At 42.4% G+C, this 23,668-nt stretch overlaps 1 protein-coding gene across 3 annotated transcripts; it reads left to right on the forward strand.

Moving 5' to 3' along the window:
• The first annotated feature begins 14,389 nt into the window (after positions 1-14,389).
• sapcd1 (suppressor APC domain containing 1) lies at positions 14,390-22,600 on the forward strand. Of its 3 annotated transcripts, none has more exons than XM_080757328.1 (4): positions 14,390-14,682; positions 18,915-19,091; positions 19,617-19,817; positions 22,579-22,600. In XM_080757328.1, exons 1-4 carry the CDS (start codon positions 14,599-14,601, stop codon positions 22,579-22,581), a joined length of 465 nt encoding a protein of 154 aa, XP_080613454.1. In that variant the 5' UTR covers positions 14,390-14,598; the 3' UTR covers positions 22,582-22,600. The 3 variants fall into 3 exon arrangements, with proteins under 3 accessions (XP_080613454.1, XP_080613452.1, XP_080613453.1); XM_080757326.1 differs by lacking the exon at positions 22,579-22,600 and adding an exon at positions 22,304-22,535; XM_080757327.1 differs by lacking the exon at positions 22,579-22,600 and adding an exon at positions 22,304-22,535 and having other exon boundaries at positions 19,662-19,817.
• The last annotated feature ends 1,068 nt before the right edge of the window (positions 22,601-23,668 follow it).

The following is a 23,668-nucleotide window of genomic DNA, read 5'->3' on the forward strand; positions in this document are numbered from 1 at the left end:
GTGTGTGTGTGTATATATATGTATATACTGTATATATGTATGTATATATATATATCTCATTTTGGGGGTCCTGAACATGAAAAAGTTTGAGAACTACTGATTCAGTACTGATTCATGTGTAGAATCGGCCTGGGTTAATGCAACTTTGGTGGTTGTATTTGAGCTCCCTGCTCTTCTAGTGAGACATTGGTGTGATCGTGTGGAGTGGTGGGACAACTATTGAGACATTGTTGTGATCGTGTGGTCTGGTGGGACAACTATTGAGACATTGGTGTGATCGTGTGGTCTGGTGGAGTGGTGGGACATCTAGTGAGACATTAGTGTGATCGTGTGGTCTGGTGGAGTGGTGGAACAACTAGTGAGACATTGGTGTGATCGTGTGGCCTGGTGGAGTGGTGGGACATCTAGTGAGACATTGGTGTGGTCTGGTGGAGTGGTGGAACAACTAGTGAGACATTGGTGTGATCGTGTGGTCTGGTGGAGTGGTGGGACATCTAGTGAGACATTGGTGTGATTGTGTGGTCATGGGACAACTACTGCTGGTCAACCGCTCTATTACAGTATCTCAGTGGTAACTTGCTATACATTCATATGGCATTAAAACAAACAAGCTCATCAAGCTGCATTGATAATGATAAGGTGGACCCTGATGAAAAATCACTGTATGTGGATTGCTTCTGGACGGTGTCTAATGTTGCAAATTGTACTGTGTGTACCCGGGATTCAAACCGTGGTCGTCTTCTGTGCGAGAGACCAAAGTGTTACTATTTTTTATATATATATATATATTTCAAATAGCCAATCTACAAGCTCAAAACATGTCGATGTAGATCGGCTATTTTCACAATTTTAACTTAAGGGGTAACGCAACGCGCAAGATTAGAATTGTCTACCGCTGATTCAAGATGGAACTCCCATTACTCTTATGAGTTCCAGGCAAGGCTACTTGTCAACCAGTAGGTGTGTTGATATTGATACATATTCTATATGTGATATTGTTTGTTTTATGTACTGTAACCTGTTGTTCATTACAATAAGTTCCGGATTGCAACTTCAATCATGATGAGACAATTTGGCTTGTCAAACGAGTAGGCTGCATAACGAAAAACACCAACACTGGTGCATTGATGTATATTTGTACATTTCTGTGGTATTGTGACTGCTCATCGGCATTAAGTCTGTTGCGACAGGTGTTCTCAGTCTTTGGATCGTTATGACATAAATCTACTTGGTTACAGGTTTGCTCCCGGCTTACTGATGGATGACTGACACGTGACATCATGGTCACCTGACCTGAGAGGCCCCGTTTCGTTTGCAGAGCCAGTGCCCCTGTGGAGGTGAATTCCAGGTAAACACACTGGCGTTAACTGCTGTTTATATACATGGAATCAGCGACTGTGTACATCACGTGTCCTTTGTCTGCACGTCCAACGTGCATGCACAAGGCCATTTGAGCCGAAGGTTATAAGTGTGTGTGTGTGTGTGTGTGTGTGTGTGTGTGTAAAAAAAATATATATATATTCACAATTAATAAGCAACTTAACCTCTTAAACCTGTGTCATACTTGAATGTACAATGATGTCTAAAAAAAAATGTTGCAACACAGCTATTTTCACTTTTTTATATATAGGTAGCCTATAATCGTACATTAATTGTAATCGAGGCAAACGTTTAATATAATCTCTATTAATTTGAAGTCCTATCAGCTATCACCCAGCCGGCCCTATACTGTAGCTTATAGTCAATGGTCAAACCACAGAGACGAGGCGACTGTGTAGTGTTTGTGCACGAGTCTGACAATGACAGCCAGCTAGGGATTACGCTACTACTACTACTACTACTACTACTACTACTAATCTGAGTTCCCAGAAGTTCTCGCACTGACATCAGCACTGTGGAATGTGTCTGTTAAGAGGGCACTATTTTCACATGGAACATAAGTTAAGCACTTTCAACCCGGCATTCCTATTTTGAGCATGCAAACATTTTCGAACTCTATAAGTAGAATCAGACTTTTTTTGAATGGGCAAAGCTAGTTATGAATTAGTTTTATTCAAATGAGAGCTGCCTCATTTTGCAACGGAACGTATTATATTGCTTGTGCTGGTGGTTGCTGTAATGGTTTTGGTTCATTGGAATGACCTGTCGTTGCATGATTATTTCAATGCTGTGTTTTTGTGATTCTCTGAATGAAAATGTTGCCCCCGCGTCCTTAATCCCCTGCTAATCTGTGTGTCAAGAGGTCTGTACACATTGTGAAGTTTGAAGGGTCATCAACAAGCAATAACGCCTCGCCAGTGTTTACAATCACCAGCCCGTCCTTATTGTTCAAGATCCTAATCCTGTGTGTGTGTGTGTGTGTGTGTGTGTGTGTGTGTGTGTGTGTGTGTGTGTGTGTGTGTGTGTGTGTGTGTGTGTGTGTGTGTGTGTGTGTGTGTGTGTGTGTGTGTGTGTGTGTGTGTGTGTGTGTGTGTGTGTGTGTGTGTGTGTGTGTGTGTGTGCGCGCGCGCACATTTATTCTGGCACACCCAAACCTTAATCCCAACAGTTCGCGTTAATAAGCATGCCGTCATTACGCGTTGTGGTCATTAAGTCCATTGTCTCTATTCTACCACCCATGGCCTGTGAATACGCCCTTTCACCCAACAAAGAGCTGCGTGTCTCTACGAAGGTAGATACGTTCTATCCAAACATGGCCATTTTGTTACACTTTGTAATAACATACCATTCTGACTGCGTATTACACTACTAATGATGTGGAACCTGTTATACAAGAATTACCACACGATCAGTTGTGGAATGGTTCATTCCTAGCTGGCACTTCCACATTACAAATACACCTCGTAACTGTAGGCACATTTACTGTATATCAATGTGGTTTTGTGCTGGCATTTGAATGACATCTATTTTCCAAACTAGTGAAAATAGCACAACTACAAGCTTGTAGATCGACTAATTTCACGACTTTTTAAACAAAAACAAAATGTATAGGATAAAAGGGACCCTATGTGAAATGCGACCCACAAATGGGACCCTTGGGAAGCCGTGCTCTAACCGATACACAAGGGCGGCTCTAGCCCTGTTGCATAATGAAAATGGTAAAGAGAGAGATGTTTAAGAAATGACATGTCATCAATGAATTGTCACGCACTGTTGTTTTTCATAATATGATGACGGCAAGATAAACACAGATTTTAAGGAGAAAGTAGAGAAACTGGGTCTCCTCCGCAGATGCTGAATTTGTAACCACTGAGCTAATGGCTTGCTCAGGGGAGAAATTTAATTTGGATCTTCAGGCGTTACCACGTCATCAACCACCAGTCGTGTCAAACCAGAAATACAGCCATACATACAGTAACCATATAATGTACATTGTATGTTGTTAATACATGGACAAAATAACATTAGTAATATACGGTGTAATACAAAAAAGTTACATAGTACAGTATTGAGTAAATGAACTTGGTTACTTCCCCCCACTGCTTGTGGAAGACTGTAGGCTGTTTATGCAGACCATAAATGACTGACACACCAGAGCCAATTAGAAGAGGAGAGGACAGGCATAGAGGCACCAGGCGGAAAACCAAAAAAAAAGCGAGACGGACGAAAAGATATGTGGCAATTCTGAGCGAGAAAGAGATCCCCCTCTCGGGAAATTGAACTCTAATTATGCTATTAGCTCACACCAAACACAAATCAACTACAGCTGCCCTATAGTACAAAATGAAAGGAAACAAATATGACAGCCTATACTCTATATTGATTTAGTTGTGTCATGTCTGTACCCCAGTGACACGTTGCCATGTTGTAGATCGGCTATTGTCAGCGCCATAGAGGTCAGCGTGTGCAAATGTGGAGTCAGATGTTGATTATACACGAAGTAGAGATGGCCTGGTCCCAGCCCACTGTTTGCATTCTCCCTTGCTGTGTTGGTTTGTCGTATAGAATTTGGGGAGGTCAGTTTTGCTCGTGTGTGTGTGTCTGTGCGTGAGTGCGTGCGTGTGTGTGATTGGGGTCAGAGTAGATGAGGGGCAGGGGGGTGTGGTTTACATGGAGTAATAAAGATCAGTGAACCCAAAAATGAAGGCCACATGCACGTACGCACGCACGCATGCACGCATGCATGCACACACATACACATGCACACACACACTAAATGGGCGGTGCTTGGATCATTGGACTGCTCACCCAGCTGTGATGGCCACAGGTGGGGGTGTGCAGGAACTTGGGAAGAACGAAAGAAAATATAAAAATTCAAAAGTATCGAGTAAATTCACAAGCTCGAAACTTCCCACCGCATTTCCAGCTTGTGGATCTGCTACGTTTGACACCGTAGAGTGATCGAGTAGGGTGTTAATTTACGAATGAAATGAAAGAAATGAAATGAAAATGCACATAAGTTTGAGGTTTCTGTCCGACAGCAACGCTATACGTGGGAGCTGTGTGTTGCTGCTGATGTTGAGGTGTAATATGACTGTGGGCTGGGAGGAGGGGGAGGTATGCAGTTTGGAGGGGGATGCCTGCTCGGCGTTGCGGTGTAGTGGGCGGGGGGGGGGGGGGCAGGACGGAGCTCGCATGGTGCAGCTGGATATTGTCTGGGGTGAACGGGTTTAAGTTGAAATGTACCCAGCGAGGTACTGCCTCACTGTTTGTTTTTCTTTGGGGGGGGGGGGTTGTTCATGGGGGTTCATGTCGTTTAGTGCGGGGGGGGGCAGTGCAGCAGCGTACAGGATCGGGGGTCTCAAATTAGCTTTCTCTCAGTGACAGGGCCTTTGTGCGTGTGTGCGTGTGTGTGCATTGTATTACTATACTTGTGAGGGCCAAATATCCACACACAGTAGAGTTTGATGAATAGATACTGCCTGTGAGGACTATGTTCCTGGTTGTTTTATGTGGTTTGGGGAGTTAGGCCTCTAGTTGAGAGAAGATTTAGCTTAGGGTGATACATTTAGGTTTAGCATGTGAGTGGTGCAACTCTGTGTGGGGGTCCCCAGGGGGTCCCCGGAACTTCCAGACCCACAGGAACGTGCCCAGGGTGCCGGCCCGGTTCCGGCGAGCCGAGCCGCCCCCCGTGTGGGGGTCCAGCCACAGGGGGTCCCGGCCTCTAGTCTACTTTACTGTACTGTCACTGTAGAGTACTGTCACACCCGAAGTCATTGTGTTTGTGTGTGTGTGTGTGTGTGTGTGTGTGTGTGTGTGTATGTGTGTGACGTGTGCACGTGTGTGTGCGTGCGCACGTGCGTGTGCGCAGGCAATCCACGTGCATTTCTCCATCAATTCAAAGCCTGTTCCTTTTCAAAGTGCACCCACCCCGAGCTACTGACGTGATTATGACATTATGGTCTTTGAAATACTGTTTTTACACAAGTGTGTTCTGGAGGGTGGGCAGAGAGAGGGGGGGGGCCTGCAGGGCGGGGTCCGGCTGGTGTAAATCGATCCTTTGTTTTTCGTCCCAACATATGTGTCTGAGAGAGAGAGAGAGAGAGAGAGGGGTGGGGTGGGGGGGCTTGTTTTGGTCTTCCTGAGTGGCCTCTGGCACTGACTTTGAGGATTGCTCAATGTCAAAAATGAAACCTCACATGACACTGCAAGGCAGTGGTTCAGAATCAGAAGAGATGTTATTGTCAGATCCCAGTTTTGCAGATCGTAAAGAAGTGGGAGGGGGAAAGTATTTTTTTGGTTCCATTATACGTACCGGTATTTGTCAGGGGAAAAGGGGGAGAAAGGAAAAACTGCTGAAAAAGAAAATCTAAGATTATGTAGCCTACATGTATATTCAGTATTGATGATGCCATCAAGGCCTGCCAAATAAATCAACTATAGACTTATTTGACTCAAATCTTCTGATATTTAGTCAACTGAAACTAGACTTAAACTAAAACATTTAAGATGACTAGACTATACTAAAACTAAATCAAATTTTGCTGTCAGAATCAGGTGTGTGTGTGTGTGTGTGTGTGTGTGTGTGTGTGGCGGGGGGGGTGTAAATGTGGTTTGCATCAGCTGGTGTGTTTTTTTTCCCTTATCTCCATCTGGGGCACATCTGTTTTGCATCTGGTCCTGTGTGTGTGTGTGTGTGTGTGATCACCCCATATGTGCGCTTATATATCGGCTATTTTTGGCTTCAGATTTGGGGTTGAAAATGGCAAAACAATTGTAGAAATGGCATTCATATAATTGCCATTGGCATATCCTGAAATGCTGATGTCCTCAAAAGTATAGTAATACAAACGTGTGTGGGTCTGTCAGTGTGTGTGATTGCATGACTGAGTGGCTGACTGCATGCATGAGGATAATGACCTTTAAGCGACTGTCGGTACACAGTCAGCTCCTGAGTGGTAATTTAACACTGGAAGTGTAAAAATTTACCTCTATCTAGGATCTAAATTAATACTCAGGGATTTGGCAATCAAGGGTTGCCCAACTCTTTAACCGAAAAGAGGCAGCAGTGAGGACTTATTATGGGACATGCCTCCAGATGTTAAACATCCCCCAAAAAAGTGTGTGGATGGGAGAGGGAACAAGAAAGGAGGAAGAAAGGAGATTGGGAACATTTTAAACTGAGCTTAGAGAAGAGGAAAATGTGGGCCTCCAAGTTGGGGGTTGAAGGCCTCAGGGTTTGGGGGCCCCTGGAGCTGATGGTAACTGTGAAAGCTGAGTTTTAGCCACAATGAGCCCCGACTCACCGGGTGAGGCGAGGGATCTGTGAGGGAGAGAGAGAGAGTGGATGAGAAATGAGCTGTATCTACTGTATCTATAATATTCTGATAGTAATTAAACATTGCTATAGTGTTTGTTCTGTAAGAAGACTCCATGTCTATCCAGCTCCTCAGGTCGGGATAACAATTTCATCCAATCGGGAGAGAGAACTCACAGGAAGTGAAATTGAATGCGAGCTGTCAAAATTGGAACTGGAACAAAATTGAAGCTGATAAATGGGTTCTCATGCCGCAGTGACACAGTGGTAAAGTGCCTGCCAACCACTGCGCAGGTTGTGGGTTCAAATATGGCAACATGAAAAACATATATAGACACGTTAGGGTTAGCAGTTGTTAATAACAGTAATAAGAGTAATGCACTACAAGAACAACCTCTACAAGGAAGTAGTTGCTGGCTTCCCGATACTAAGCACAAACCAGGAAGAGCAACTTCCTGAGAGACTCGTAGTGCCTGTTTACTCAGCCAGTCCATTGAGATATGGCTGTGTGCCACTGCTAATGCTATAGATGTCAACACAAGCACATCATAGAGAAACAAACCCTAACTGTTAACCTATGCCTCCCATACACTACAAGAGTTTTAACAAGATTTGGAAAGATTTTAAAAAGACTACGTTCTAGTCTACTGTAATCTTTCTTAAAGATGAAGTTCCACAATTTTTGTATTTTTCCAGTTTTTCATGTGTCTATGAGGTGACAGTACTTCATTAGACACCCTGGAGTTGTTTTTATGTGCAATGGTGTATTAACTTTGTATTTAGGGTTTCTTCCTGGAGGCTGAACCCTTGACAGTCAAACGGGCCAATGAAGTAAACAGTAATATAGTGACACCACACTATCAGCCCCTCCCCTAACCACTCCCCCTTTATCATACAACTACAGCTGTGGGTGCGGCTTCAGTTCAGGTGGATCACCACCCATCACCACCCACCAGGCAATCCAGGCATACTTAATGAACTGGTGGGCGTGTCCACATAAAAGCATGATTTTAACAAAATACTGTACACTTTTTGGAAAAAGTTCTTCCCCCTTATATTGTAATAATACCTGATGATCATGTTTTAGGGTGGAAAAAAATGGTGGCACTCCATCTTTAAATCTTTCCAAAATCTTGTAGCTTGAGATAGTCGGTAGAAAGTCATATTTTCCAGATTTAGCTGATTTAATTCATCTGTGAACTTCACGTGTAAAATGCTAACCTAGCAGAGTCATCCTAAAGACGCTTGTGCAAGGATGCAATGTGATTGGCCAGTTGTAACTTTTAGTGGAAATTGGGGCAAACGCTCACCCCAAAACTTAATTTAAAAATCATATTTTGATTTGTAAACACACAGTTCACACTCACACACACAATTCTGTGCCTAGCGGGACGTAACTCGAGCGGCGCTGAGTCGGCCCAAAAGAACTTCGCAACGCTCGGCCCGGTGACTTGCTCGCTCGCCGCTGCCTCTCGTGGCTCAAATTCGCTTGAGACGGCATGCCTCTGTCGCGGGCAAAAAAAACTGTCTGCAGTTGTTGTAGGCAAGAGGCACTTTCGCGTTGGCTAAAGAAGCGGCACGTGGTTATATGAGCACAAGCGGTTTTGGCTTTGGTTCTGTATATCGCGACCAAGACTCACTCCAATACAGATGGTTTGGGAATGTTATGCACATTGTAAAGTGTTTTGGATAAAGAGGCCTATAGTGCACACTGCACTATATTCCATTTTGAACATGCCCGCCCGCCTCAATGAACATTGTAGAAAATACATGCGCCATGCTGCTTTTGGCATCACTATCTATAATCCTTAGGTCACAGTAGATATGGCTTGGACCCATGGTTGTTATACAAGAGTGGTGCATAACAACCTCTTAAACATGGGGCCCCAGGGGGGACAAGGGGGCAGCTCTGTCCTTTCATTCATGTGTGTGTGTGTGTGTGTGTGTGTGTGTGCACGCGTGCGGCTGTGCGCGTGTGTGTGTGTGAGAATCATGTTCAACTTTATTGGTCAAATGGTAAATATATGGTGCATTTATAATACATAGATTGTACATCACATTCAACCGTTCACACATCTATGGTGGAGGAAATCATGCAAGGTACCATGCTGTGATTGGCCAGAATAGTCACTTGAGTGGCAGCGTGACGTAGTGTCCCTTCCACACTTCCGGAGTACTTCCTCCCCCAGTGTATATTGTTCCGCCCCTCCTTCAACACTCATGGCTCCAATGGACTGCAGCGTCTATATTTTTTAATTATCTATGGTTATTGGTTACCCAGGATCGAACTGGGAACCTCACGTTCCAATCCTGAGCCACTGCCACCCCCTGGTCAACACACATTGATGTGTGTTGACTAAATATGGCGAGCTATAGCTTTGAAAGCCTCTTATCAAGTGTAATGGAAGGCTTTCTCAAAATGAAATTATAGTGGGGGTCCCTGCTTTGTCTCTCTCTCTGCTAAGCGGTCCTTGGCCTGAAAAACTCTCAACCTCTTTACTAATAAGAAATGCATTCTCAGTTTGGGATGATTCATAACCGATTTTTGTAACCAGATTTTATTTTTTCAAAATCTCTCCTGATTGGAGGAAATTGGCATTTGGCAACTCACCTGAAAATGTATTTTAAATTACATTTAGGTGAAAATAATACCATTTGTTCTGGGCTAATACTGCATGACCCTCAAGGAACTGTGAATAATTCTCTATTGAAATACCAGAAAATTACATTGCCCTATTTAAAATGACTACACCCTAAACAGGTAGTGTGAGTGCTAGTAACAACATAGCAGCTCTTAATTAGAATATACATCTTTATTGGTAGTACGATAGCACACATGGTTATTTAAAAAATGGTGTGGTCGTTTTCGGTTTCTCCTCGGATAGAGAATTACTCACAATTCCTAAATTGTTTGTATTAGCAAGAGCAGTTGAGGTAGTCTCTCCTAAATTAAGTGCATACATAGCTTAGCCTAGCCCCATATGTGCCCTCTCCCTACGCTCATTCTGTACAGAATGAGCGTAGGGAGAGCACATAGGAGCACATATGGGGCTAAGCTTAGCCATGCAGGCCTTACTATATTATACTTATATGTACTTGACCAGGGTCCCCCAGGGGCCTATGCTTGGTCTGCTCTTTTCCCCTCTACTTTCCCCCCTCTGCATGTGTGTGTATGTTGAATGTAAAACTTGTTAGTGAAAGACTTTTTACAAGTGGTTAAAAATATCAACGTATGGATCTACAGTATATCTATACTGGCAAGCAGAGGGAGGAGAATGTGCGTGCGCGTGTGTGCGTGCATGGCTGTGCGATGTGCGTGCTAAAGTAGTCTCAATGATCATTGACCGGGAGAAGTAGGTTATTGACGGGAGTGCGTGTGTGCATGATGGAAACATCATTGAGACATTGAAACATCACATTGATTGATTAAATAGGCAGATGGGTAGATATCCAATTCATTGTGAGTCATGGGTAAATATTCCGTTTTTAGTTTACTATCATTTCAAAACATCATCAAAAAACGAAATCATGAAAATGTATGTAGCCTATGAGTCTCTCTCCAGCAAAAGAGTTAATAGGCGTCACAATCATTTTTACCACTTCAATCATATTTCATACAGTACTTAAATAGCAAAATAGCAGATATACAGATCTGCTATCTTTTTAATCGTGAAAATATGTGCAACTCTTATAGCCTTATTTTTAATTGACCGTTTTAACTCAAATCGTTGCTTCTGGAAGTCCCGGCATATGACAAACATTTTTGAGATGGGGGTCCTTGAAATAGTTTGAGAACCTCTTCTCTAGACTTAACTTGACCTGTGTTAGCCCTGTACTATCCCCATCTACACCGCTGTGAGCTTTTTCTGGGCAATGTTCCAGAATATGGATGCTCGGCTTCAAGTGATTAAACTCTGTGAGAGATTCTGTTGTACAGTAGCCTATATACCTGTATCATTTGTGATTGCATGATTTCTTGTGCAACTATAATTTTATTGTACTGTATAATATACAGTACATTCAAATTATAGTTGTACAAGTAGTAGCCTACTACTATATTATAGTAGTAGGCTAAGTAGTAGAACTTATAGTCTCTGGACCAGTGTTCCACCTTTGTTGTAGCCAGAGGCATCAACATACATATCAATGTGAGGGTCCTTGACATGACACAGTTTGACAACCAGTGGTTTACAAACACTAGAGGTTAGCAATTTATCATCCCCTGAGATTGGGGAAATGATGTCTACTGTACTTGTTGATTTGTCTACTCATGATTTGAGGTGTCTGCTGGATTTAACACAAACACATCTCTCTCATTTGAACAGTTTAATTGTTCCAAACTGGAAAAAATAAAGTAAAACAATAGCAGCATTTACGGTGCAGCCAAGGGGAGTTGACAGAGTGCAGAAGATTGAAAACGTTTTAGATACCTTTTTTTATTTTTTTATTTTTACTAACTTTTGATGACCTACATTATGCACTCCATTGAAGACTCTCCCTCTAGTGTTTTGCAGAAACTTATTTAATCATTGGTTCCAGGGGTTCAAACTACTTATTTCCCGCCAACTTTTGTAAAAGCTGCTACTGCATCTTGCTAAACATTATGTAATTTGGAACTTAACTTTCGATGACCTACACATTATGCACTCCACTGAAGACGCTCCCTCTGGTGTTTTGCAGAAACTACTGCATCTTGCACTAAATTATGTAAGGCATTGGTTTGCAATGTGGGGTCCGGGGACTCCCAGGGGTCCTTGGGGGGGTTCCAGTGGGTCAAACTATTTGACATACTACTTTTTTCCCGCCGACTTTCGATGACCTACGCTCCCTCTGGCATTTTGTAAAAGCTACTGCATCTTCCATCTTGCTCCACATTATGTAACTTAATTGTAACTTTTGATTACCTACATTTAGCAATCTGTTGAAGCGGTTGAACCATAGACTGTAGAAAGAAAATGTTGAACACGCTCACTCTGGCGTTTTGCAGAAGCTACTGCTTATTGCTCTACATTATATAAATTATTTAAAAAATGGTCCCCAGCAGTTAGTTAACATAGCGTTACTAGTGTCACAATCATTTTAACCACTTTGTGCATTTAATGGTTGCCTATTCAAAAACAGCAGATCTACAAGCTTACAGAGCTTGTACATATATCTACTAGGGGCGGCTGGTAGAGCAGGTCGTCCAATGATCCCTGGGTCGGTGGTTCGAATCCCGTCTCCTCCTGTCCACATGTTAGTCGGTGTGAGCTTGCCACCATTGGTGTGTGAATGTGGGAAGTGAGGACGCCGTCGACTGATCGCAGCTTCACCTCCCAATGTATGAATGAATGAATCATTGTAAAGCACTTTGAGCACTTGGAAAAGCGCTATAAAAATGCAATTCATTCATTATTACTATTTTAAAAAATATATTTGGAAAATGGAATAATTGAGATTTTCTTTTCTTTTTTTAAATAAATATTGTCTCTTCTGGGGATCCCTGGCACAAAGCATTTTCAGATGGGGGTCCGCGGCCAAATACATAATTATACATTTTGGGGTCCGTGACTTGAAAAGTTTTGAGAAACACTGATGAGAGCCCTATGAGACTGAGCATAGCAACATGTCAGCCTTGATGTTTCACAGCAATGCCAGGCAGCACGCATCTTATAGCTCTCTCTAGTGGAGGTTACGCAGCACTGCGTCTGTTTCCACCTGGCTCTTCTCCACTGTCTCACAAAGTGGGGTCCGTGGACCCCCAGGGCGAGGGGTATTTAAGGGGCGATTCCAGCGGGTCTCCAGCTAAATCGATTGATAGTTGGGAACCAAATGGACACTTACGGACCTGTAACTTGGGGCGCATGGGAGTGTCAAATAGGGGTTCAGAGCCCAATCCATATAAAACAAACAATGAAATCACATTTAACTTAAAAATAGAGTGCCGTGATTTGTATCCACCCTAAGACATGGTATTATTATTATATAATAAAAAGGTGTACATCATTTGTTAAAATGTGGCCACGCCCACCAGTTCATTAATTACGCCTGGGTTTGCCTGGTGGGTGGTGATCCACCTGAACTGAAGCCGCACACAGCAGTATTGTATGATAGATGTAGGTAGATGTAGTTGTTATATTAAAGGGGGAGGGGTTAGGGGAGGGGATGATATTTGTGATGTCAGTGTTCTTTCTATTGGCATATTTGACTGTCAAGGTTTCAGCCTCCAGGAAGAAACCCTACCCCTATACAAAGGGCATCACTGCACATAACAACCACACCAAGGGGTCTATAATGAAGTACTATCACCTCATAAACACGTAAAAAAAATCACACCCGTGTGAAATGAGTGGTGCATTTCTATGTTGGGAGTGAGCAGTTAAAACACAACGGCTTTGTGTTGATCGTAACGATTTTTGCCAGTCATGATTGAACTGTTTGTTTTACACGTTCAGCCTTAATTCCCTTATACCGCTCCGCCCTCTATTCAAGCCCTTGCCTTGTTTTCACGAGCAAATAAGTGTATCTCAGAACCTGAAAAACAAGCTTTTTGTTATGCATCTCTCCCACAGACAACAGAACCCGGCTATGCTCATATAATGGGTGGCGAGATGTCTCGTCTCGTTGCCAAATGTTCTGTCACATTCCTGCGAGCGTGTCGGAACAGAACGGACACATTCTCACCTGAAACCTTAATGGCCACTTTATACATGGGCCGTGCGGCGGTGCCACGCCCCGAAAACAGCAGATCTACAACTTCACAGTGTGGCGAGTTGTAGATCTGCTATTTTTCACTGCACGGCTTAGAAATTGTTAGTAGTCTAACAGCTCCCCTCATCAAGAACATAACATATTATATTAGGCTGTGGCATAAAGTAACGAAATAAGTTTTCTCAAGTACAATGTTACTTTGACTTTACTTGATTTCCATTTCACAATGCTTCATACTTCTGCTCCACTACAAAATAAAGTTTTTTTTGGCTATTTTTTTAATCTTGAAAATTAACAGTTTTGGACATGTGAGGTTTCCACCCGACAGAGACGATGCAGGAATCCTTGTTGTCAGGCAGGAACCTCGTATCTCCATAATTTTCTCTTCACGCCCCACTTCATCATACAAATGTCGCACTAAAGAAGCAAAAATAGCAGAACTACAAGCTTGTGAGCTTGTTGATCGGCTATTTTCACTGGTTTATTTATTATCATTTTAAATTAATAAAAAAATAGGACATAGCCTACAAGGTTTTCCACCCGACCAGCGGCGAAAATGTTGATAAAAAAAAATCACACCCGTGTGAATGGTGCAACTCCGTGTGGGGGTCCCTGGGGGGTCCCCGGAACATCCCGACCCCCAGGAACTCACCCAGGCCGCACAACACTTGGTGGTGTGTTAGGCTGTGCAACAGTGACACTTGGTGGTGATAATATGCTATTTCCCAGGGACACAGCCAGCCAGCATAGCTGTCTATAGGAGTGGTTGCACCACTCAAAAAACACCTCATGACGGTGACATGTGGAATTTTTCATTAGCTCGCCCGGGGGCACCAGGGTGCTTGTCTGTTCCCTAAACCATCCTGTTGCTGCCGCCCTTTTTTCCACTCTCTCTCTCTCTCTCCCTCTCTCTCCCTCTTTCCCTCTCTCTCTCTCTCTCTCCTCTCTCGCTCTCATTCTCTCTCGCCCTCATTCTCTCCCTCTCCAGTGTTATTCAGTCAGTCAGCTGGCCCGTGGTGTGGTGTATTGTATTGTATTGCATTGTGTCGTGTTGTGCTGTTTGTTGTTGGCGTGCGGTGCAGAGTGCAGACAGCTGTATGTATGAATGTATGCACGCATGCATGCATGTATGTATGTAGGGGGCCAGCAGTAGCCGTGCTGGTCTGCTGAGTGACGGTGTGTCTCCTCTCCTCCCCTCCCTCCCCACCACCATGGCCTGTCCCTCCTACACCGTGGTCATCATCCCGCTCAGGACCAGCCTCTACAGTCTGGACGCCCTGCGCTTCTACCTGTGGGTAAGGACTGTGTGTGTGTGTGTGTGTGTGTGTGTGTGTGTGTGTGTGTGTGTGTGTGTGTTGCAGTGGCGGAAAAAGTACTCACATTTTGTACTTGAGTAAAGGTGTTAATACTACAGTACAAAGTAGAACTACTCCGCTACCGTACAGAAGTATTGGCATCAACATGACGCATTGTGGAATAAAAGTACAATATTTGTCTCTGAGATGTAGTGGAGTAGAAGTATTGGAAATTGGAATTACAAGTAAAGTACAAAAAATATACTTAGTAAATGTACTTTCCACCACTGCGGCGTGTGTGTGGGGTGTACTTACTATATCCGGCCAAATATCCGCCGTACAGTAGAATCTGGGTTGTGGGTGTGTGTGTTTATCTGGTGTGTGTACAGTAGGTGTGTCTATAAATGTCTTTCCACTGGAACACCATAACATTGCAGGATAAAAACACAAACGATTGTGTGTAATATAATATCGCATTCATATTGCAAAAGTATCACAATACTCAATATGATCGATGCCATATTTGATATTCACGATTCATCAAATTTCGGCCAAAGCCTAGTGTGTCTACTACACACTACACACAGTTCTGGAGTGTTATTATCAGCAAGCACTAAAGTACATGACACGGAGGTAGGAAGTAGGAAGCATACTTTGCTTATGATACTGAGTGCAGTATGAAATGACTGTAGCGTACAGTACAGGCTTGTCTTAACAGCAGTAGACTAAATACCTGTCTGGTGATGTAAGTCATTTGTCTCTCAGTGCCTCAAGGCTCAAGCAGACGTCAGTGTTTCGCTACTTGCTTTATGTACACCTCTCCATAACCTGTCCATAACGATTCCAAAATGCTGCAGTAAAACATACCATATGTATACCATGTATGTATTTTCACATTTAATTTTATGTAGATGTTTCTTACTTTAGAAGAACTATAGTAAGAGTACCTGGAGGCCATTATATTATATAATATAATCCAGGATTGACTTGCGTGAACAAAACATTTGGCAAGGATCATTGTATTTAATCTTCATCCTAACCCCAACCTGAATCTTTTCCTAAGTGTATCTCTAAAGATATCACACATAAAACAATAACTTATCTTGTGAGGACGAGGAAGATTATCCTCACGTCTAGCTCTTAAGTTCAAAAGTACACACACACACACACACACACACACACACACACACACACACACACAGAGGTGAAAACATAATCTCTCACCCGCCTAACGCCTGGCAGAATTAAAGACAACAATAGAGGTGATTGACCTTTGACCTACAGACCGGTTCACACAATGCCGTAGTGGCTTTGTGTTGAGTGATGCTTTCACAGTACAGCCTGCAGTCATTATGGACGTTTACACCATGGAATACAGCCGTGTTTCCCAACCTGAGGTCCGGGGCGGCGGGCCACTCATAACTTTGTTTCATACCGATTTTATTTTTGTCCATAAAGTTGCGAAAGTATCTAACCCACAAACTAGATGCGTCACATTGTGTAGAATGGGAGGGGGGGGGTTGCCTTTATTTGGATATAGTAGCCTACAGTTGAGATAGACAGGAAACGGGCGAAGAAGACATTGAAGTCATGATTTAGGTGGTTAATTGAGATTGAAATGTGTTATTGGGTAATGATGACTAGCGGTCACCCCGATGACACATTCCATCACACAGAGCCCTGCAACTCACAGCTTCCCGTCAAACTCCATGTGGAGTCAGTATTAATAGCTGATGCTGTTCAAGTGCAAAAGCAGACTAGAACCAAATCACAGTAATGTCACCATTTAATTGTCATCAATGAGGATTTACACAAAAACACTGTATAGTTTGTTGCGTGTTAATTGTTCCATGTCTTAAAGTGGACCACAATGGAAACAAGCTTCAAACAACCTATACACAACAAAGAAAAAAATATCAAATCAAATCACCTTTATTTATGAAGCGCATTTAAAAAAAACTATTTCCATTGTACCAAAGTGCTGTACAGACATTTCATCAACACAACAGAAAGAGAGACACTGCAGGGCATACAGGGGAGCAAAATACCGTTCTCCACAACTCACGATGCTTTACATTTAAAAACAATAGACAGATTAAAAAGAGGCAAAGGCCTTTTAATAAAAACATTAAAAAGTAAAGAGAGCAGACAACATTGGCAGGAGAATGTGCTGATGCATTCAAAGTGCAATATAAATAACATGCTATTCATCTCTCAGGATGTTGGCCTTGGGAGCAGTATTATGGCGAGCATTCAGTGTCCTGGTGGTTTGGGGGAAAAAGCAGTTGGGACAGCATGCCGGTGCTTCCTCCTAGGCTCTTGAACCTCCTACCAGACGGCAGGACTCGGTTCAAAGAGACGGTGGGATGGGTGGGAGGAATCAGTCATTATGCTTATGGCCTTCCTGATACATCGGTCTGTGTATATGTCACATATCTGATAACATACCGGTAGATAACATAATATCTGCAACAAATTTCAATCAGGATTCTGTTAAAAACACTCCAGAGAAACAGCCCTTCTTAGAGTCACGAACGATGTCATGATGTCCTCTGAGGAGGGAACACGCCCAGTCATGTAACTTTCTGACGTTAAGCTGCCTATATGTGTCTATATGTGTTCAACACACACAGCCATGCAAAATAACATTGACAGCTATGAGGTGACGAAAGCTTGTTCTGCATAGCCACAGTTGCTAAACTATATGGATTGACATTGAACAATCGCTTTTTGTGGTGGGGTTTAGTAGTAGTAAGCAGTAAGGGTTTAGCGAAGGACTAATTGAATCCATTCAGACGTTGCTGACCACCTTGGGTCATTGAAACAGAATATGCTCTAACCCCAGAAACCTTGGCATTATTTTAGATGAGTCTATGCTTTTAGATAAGCACGTTAATTCTATATCTCACACTTTTTTTTATCACCTTCGTAACATTGCCAAACTAAGATCAGTTGTTTCATACCCGGAGTTAGAAATGATTATTCACACATCTGTGTCATCATCACGTCTTGATTATTGTAATTCTCTTTTTACCCGTCTCCAAAACCTTGTTGGATCGCTTGCAACTGGTCCAGAACACAGCTGCCAGGTTACTGACCAGGTCCAGGAGATCCTGTCATATAACACCCGTCCTTGCCTCCTTGCACTGGCTCCCAGTTAATTATAGAATACATTTTCTTTACGTAGTCTTCTAGCTAGTAGCCTTATAGAATACATTTTAATATTATTGTTTTCACACACAGAGCCCTCCATGGCCAGGCACCTCCTTATCTGTTTCCAACCGTATACAGTATGTGCCCAGATGGTCTCTGAGATCCTCATCCCAGGCTTTGTTGGTTGTTCCTCAGACAGAATTGAAAACGAAAGGTGATCGAGCCTTTGCAAGTTTTGCCCCTATTATGGAATGAGCTCCCCTTCCACCTAAGAACTGTGACCATTCAAAGTGCAATATAGATAAAAAAGTGCTATTCATCTCTCAGGATGTTGACCTTGGGGGCAGTATTATGGCGACCATTCAGCGTCTATTTTATTTTCTATAAATAAATAGAAAACATGCATTATGCACTTAAAGCTTATATTTATACTTGTACTGGCTGGTCAAAGATAGACGATCTACAAGCTTTCAATGCATCGTTTTGGAGAAAGAAAAAAAAACATGTGAAATGTGGCATTCTGCATGATACAGGGTACTTTTTTTGGGGGGGGCAGGCCTGTCTAGTCCTATCAGTCAAAAGGTAGACATCGAAAAGGAAGGATGGATGGGTAATGACTAATGAGTCATCTTCAAGGTACAGCGGTGCCGGCGGACAGTGCTGAGCTTGCTGCTGGTGTGTGGATTATTATTGTCTCCGTCAGGTGGAAACCTCCTCCAGAACCATATTTTCCAGGATTCAAATACCGATTTGCTCGTCCACATATGACGTAAATTAATTGTCAATGGGAATTTAATCTGTGTGTAGGACAAAAATAGCCGATTTGCTTGTCCACATATGACAAAAATCTACACTAATGGCTTAATATAGGAGCGCCCCTCAAAAATGCAGCTCGTCGCGTTTCGAGCTTGTGAATCTGCTACTTTTGGTGCTTTTGTGTGACACTGTAGGCAGTCTGTTCAAGTAGGGTGTTAATGTTAATATACGGAAAGGGTTTCTGCTTGACGACAACAGCGCTATCCTGTGTGAGAGCCTCTTGGCTTGAAATGTCTGAGGAACCACCACCGGCTTTGTTTCAGGTGAAGCGCCTCAAGGACCTGGAGATGGAGAAGGACTCTCTGTGGTGTGGTGTGGACGTTCTGGAGCAGGCCCGTCTGTGGTACCGTAGACGCCTGGAGGAGAACCGGAGCCAGCAGGCCGGTCTGGAGGCCCAGCCGGGCTTCAATGCTGGCGGATCTGAAGGGGCCCTGCTGCAGGTACGCTGTGGAATACTAACCTTTTAGCCCTGGCTCTCTGCGTCAGGAGGAAGGCAGTGTCGTGTCTTTGTACAGTAAGGTGTGAAGTTAGTTGGTGTGAGTGAAAAGGAGGCAGAGGACAGGGTGAGATGGAGGCAGATGATTCGCTGTGGTGACCCCTGAAGGGAAAAGCCGGAAGGAAAAGAAGGTGCTCGTGGTTTGGTTTGGTTTAGTTTAGTTCAGTGGTCCGGGGTCCCCCAGCCGGTCCTTGAAGGGGTTTCCAGGACCCCTTACATTTCATACCAGTTGTAGTTCTCAGACTTTTTTGTGCCAAGACCCCAAAAATTGATGTTTTGTGCCAGGGACCCCCAGAAGAGAAGATTGAAATAGATTTGTGTTATACATACGGCACGTATACAAGCTATGTATAATTATGCTGAGGACCCTCTGGAACCACCCAAAGGACCCCTCACCCAGGGTGAGGCTGGGGGTCCCGGACCGACCCTACTCTCAGAACCGCTGCCTTTTTACATCACTTCTCTTCAGCAGCAGACAGGTCTCTTGAAGCACGTTTCCCCCTCTGTCCGGCAGGCCAGGTGTTGCCAGCTGAGGTGTCGTATCCAGAGGGTCAACGGCTCTCTGGGCAGCATGATGAGCGAGCCCCAAGTGACCAGTGGCAGCACTCACTCCCTGCCCGATGCGGTGGCCGACAGCGACCTCCGCTGGCACAATTCGGTACTGGCTCAGGTAAGGACAAATATAAAGAGAAGAGGCCTATTCAGTATTCACACAGGGTGACTTGACTTTTACCGTGATCAGCAATTGGAGTAGAATATCGTTGCTGTCAGGCAGAAACCTCTTATTCCCATATTCTAACTTTTTGTGGGTTTTCTTCTCGTGAATTAACACATACCCTAGGCCTACTTGATCATACTACAGCGGCATACAAATGATATTAGATGAGATTATATGGAGACCATGAGGTTCATTGGTAAACTAAAGCAAGTAAAATTCTATTCTAGCTGATCTACAAGCTCACAACGCGTCACACTGCCACGTGTTGATGGAGCCAAAAAAAAATGTGACGTTCTTTTTGTGGTCGAGTGGATAAAAAGGATACCATTTTCACCTCCTTTCCTTGCCTGTGGCTATTATATCAGGGAAAGGAAAGGAAAGGTACTATGTTTACCCAGGGTAACTGGACTAACTCACAACTTTCTTTATAGAGATGATACTGGGTCGTTGTTTACATAAAGCAATGAAGCAGCTACTGAAAAAATGCTGTTGGTGTATATAATCTTACCAAGATCACATGCACTCTTTATTATTATTCATATAACCTATCCTGCTGCATTGTAGTATTTGCATCCTGTATTTTCGGCTAATGTTCCCCTGAAGTGGTGTAAAACTAAAATCACACTTTTGTGAAGTGCCCGCTGTGGCTGATTGATTGCAGATTCACTGCCACTATATACATTCAGTCAGATAGATTTAACCAATATTTATTATAGAAGGAGAATAAAAGAGTGCATATAATATTTTATCTACGTATGTGGGTCTTGCACACACTGAATACACCCTGAATACAGTAATGCAGCATATTAACCCCTTGAGTATATGTATGCGCCATTGAGCACAGCATGAAACCCCTCGAGTATATCTGACTGAACTAACTCCGTAAGCTACGTATCATTTACGAGACATGAATGCATTGTTATTGTATAAAACACTATACACGTTACGAGACATGAATGCAGTGTGCTATTGTATAAATAATCAAACTGAACCAGTCACAAGATGTATTTATATTAGCCACATGATGTTTCACGTCGTCAATGTCTGTTTAACCCATTTAAACCTGAGGCCGATTCTAAAAAAATATCTTCTAAATCCTAAAAGATTTCTGAAAATCCTATGTTTCTATGTCAGTGGCACTCGGTGCCGCGCTATGAGCTTGTAGATCTGCTATTTTTCAATATAGATATAGATAGATAGAATACTTTATTGGAAGTTTAAGAAAATTACAGAAACATTACATCATTTTAAAAAACGCCAAATGGACTTAGACACAAAAAAGCCTTCGCTTGTTTCCATTGTGGTCCACTTTGTAACATGAAACTATACACATACATACTGTACAGACAAAACAACCATGGAACATATAATAAATAATCCTTATATATAAGGCTAGGGAGCTATATACATAGGACAAGAGGTACCCTGAGAGAATAGCTAAAGTATAACATAATGCTTAAAACACCAAAAGAGGTTCCCGTCCTGAAAGAGGTTAACTGCTGCAAACAAACATTCAAAGTCCATAGACTCGGCTGCCACATGATGTCACGTTTAGTGCCCTAACAAACATTAAAAGTCCATAGACTTGGCTGCCATTAGCTTTTTGTTGAAAGTGCTCTAAACGAACGGAGACCCCAAGAAGAGATTTGTGTTTAATTCATAATTATTAGGGATGCACGATTAATCTGTAGCATAATCGAAATCGGCCATAAAAATGCCGGTATAATCGGTATCGGAATAATACAGATTGAATTTACATTGAATTTGTGTACTCATCTCATTCAGTAGTCATTCAGTTGTGAAAACAGACACTTGGAAAATAGTATAGGCTATTTATTGATTGACTTTATTAACAGGCTTTGGGCCAAGCCCCTATAGTGCCTAGGCTTGTTTGTCCTGTACAATATCAGAATCGGTATCGGCTGATATGATCCTGCAAATAATCGGAGATCGGATATCGGTCATAATTTCATGATCGTGCACCCCTAATAATTATTCATTATTGTCCAAACAAGCAGATATAAAATAGCAGATACAGAATATCCGATACACAAGCTTGCAGCGTGTCACACTACAAGCTTTTGTATCTGCTTTTTTTGAATAGCCAAAGTATAAAATATGGTTAAAGTAGTTAAATTGGTTGTGATGCTATTAACTTTACTTACCTTACCTGACTTTGAGAACCACTGCGTTATACTTCTACTCAGAGGCAAACATGTTTACTTTTTACTCCACTACAATTATTTGTCATTTTTAGTTACTAGTTATTACTAGTTTTAGATTATTATTACAAAACATTCATACAACAATACATGAACCAATTAACCCATAGCTTAGAAGGATATTCAAAAATAGATAGTAGATCTGATATCTAATAAGTTGCCAGTACTTTTTTCAATGTGGAATTACTTCCTTCTTATTCTTCCTCTTCTTCACAGGAAGTGAGTGAGAAAAATCGACAGATTGCTATTTTGGAAATAGAACGAGAAAGACTCCTTCAGCAACTTGGGGGACTCTATGCACAATGATGGCCTGCACGCACACGCACACACACACACACCAGATTTGTGCAAGCAAAAAATATGCTCAATTTTACATTTCAGTAAATGTTCTGCTATTGTTTTAGTTTCTCTAACCACTGTAAATACGCATGTAAAATAATAAAGTATATGTTGGATGTAATATCAAGATCGTGTTTTGTTTTCATCCCTAGTGAGAAATGTTGCTTGTGAGTAAAAGGTGAGTATTGGGCAGAAACCTCTTATCTCCATATTTTACTTTTTGTGGGGTTTTTTCCGTAAATTATTGCCCTACTTGATCATACTACAGTCACACAAAAGCATATGGGAGAATGGTGTGGTGTGCACAGTTAGACACTAGATGGTGCTAGCGCACCTGCCCTTTTTCCCTCTGGACAGCAAAGTGCCCTTTTGAAAGTTCTTTCGTTTGTTCATTTTATTTTTGTTTTGTTTTGTACAGTATGTGGCCCATGATGACATTGATCAATTCTGGATTAAATGCTTCTAATATATTATTTATGCTCCTGAATCAGCACAAGGTGCCCTTTTTTCACTTGAGCATCTGCCCCTCTAAATGTCTGCACGCTACTGGAAAACAAGGGTTGGGAACCAATTTAGGCTTTTAGCAGACGGCCTTTATCCAGAGCGACTTAAATAACATGCAACGTTTAAACGTATTTTTGATGGCATAAGACCACACATCAAGAAAGAAACTGTCGCGGTGGCTCACATGGGGGCGGGGCAGCCCGTTGTGGAGTCAAGTTAAGCCTCTTGAGCAGGCGTTGAAAAAGTGCTCAAATGTTTTACTTAAGTAAAAGTATCAATACTGCAATATAGAACTACTCTGTTACAAGTAAAAGTACCGAAATTCAAAGTATTAAAGTATTGGCAAAATGTACTCAAAGTACCAAAAGTATAAGTAGGGTACTTATTTCAAGTTTTCAAATGTATAAAAAAAAATCTGATCTAGCTTGTAGATCGGCTATTGGGCTGAAGTGGTTAATGATCATATCAAAATATACAAGTATATTTAAAGTAACTAAAGTTTTCAAATAAATGCAGTGGAGTAAAAGTACAATATTTGGATCCGAGGTGTAGTGGAGTAGAAGTTAAAGTATTGGAAATATTCAAGTAAAGTGCAAATACCTCAAAATTGTACTTATGTACAGTACATAAGTAAATGTAGGCTACTTAGTTACTTTCTACTTTCTTGAGAGCCTCAAGAAGCCAGCCTCCTATTTCCGTCCCAGTATGTGGGCCCTCTCTGTCTTGACACGTTGCATG

The sequence above is a fragment of the Protomyctophum bolini genome (assembly GCF_963924005.1).
Source record: "Protomyctophum bolini genome assembly, chromosome: 23".
Lineage (NCBI taxonomy): Eukaryota > Metazoa > Chordata > Actinopteri > Myctophiformes > Myctophidae > Protomyctophum > Protomyctophum bolini.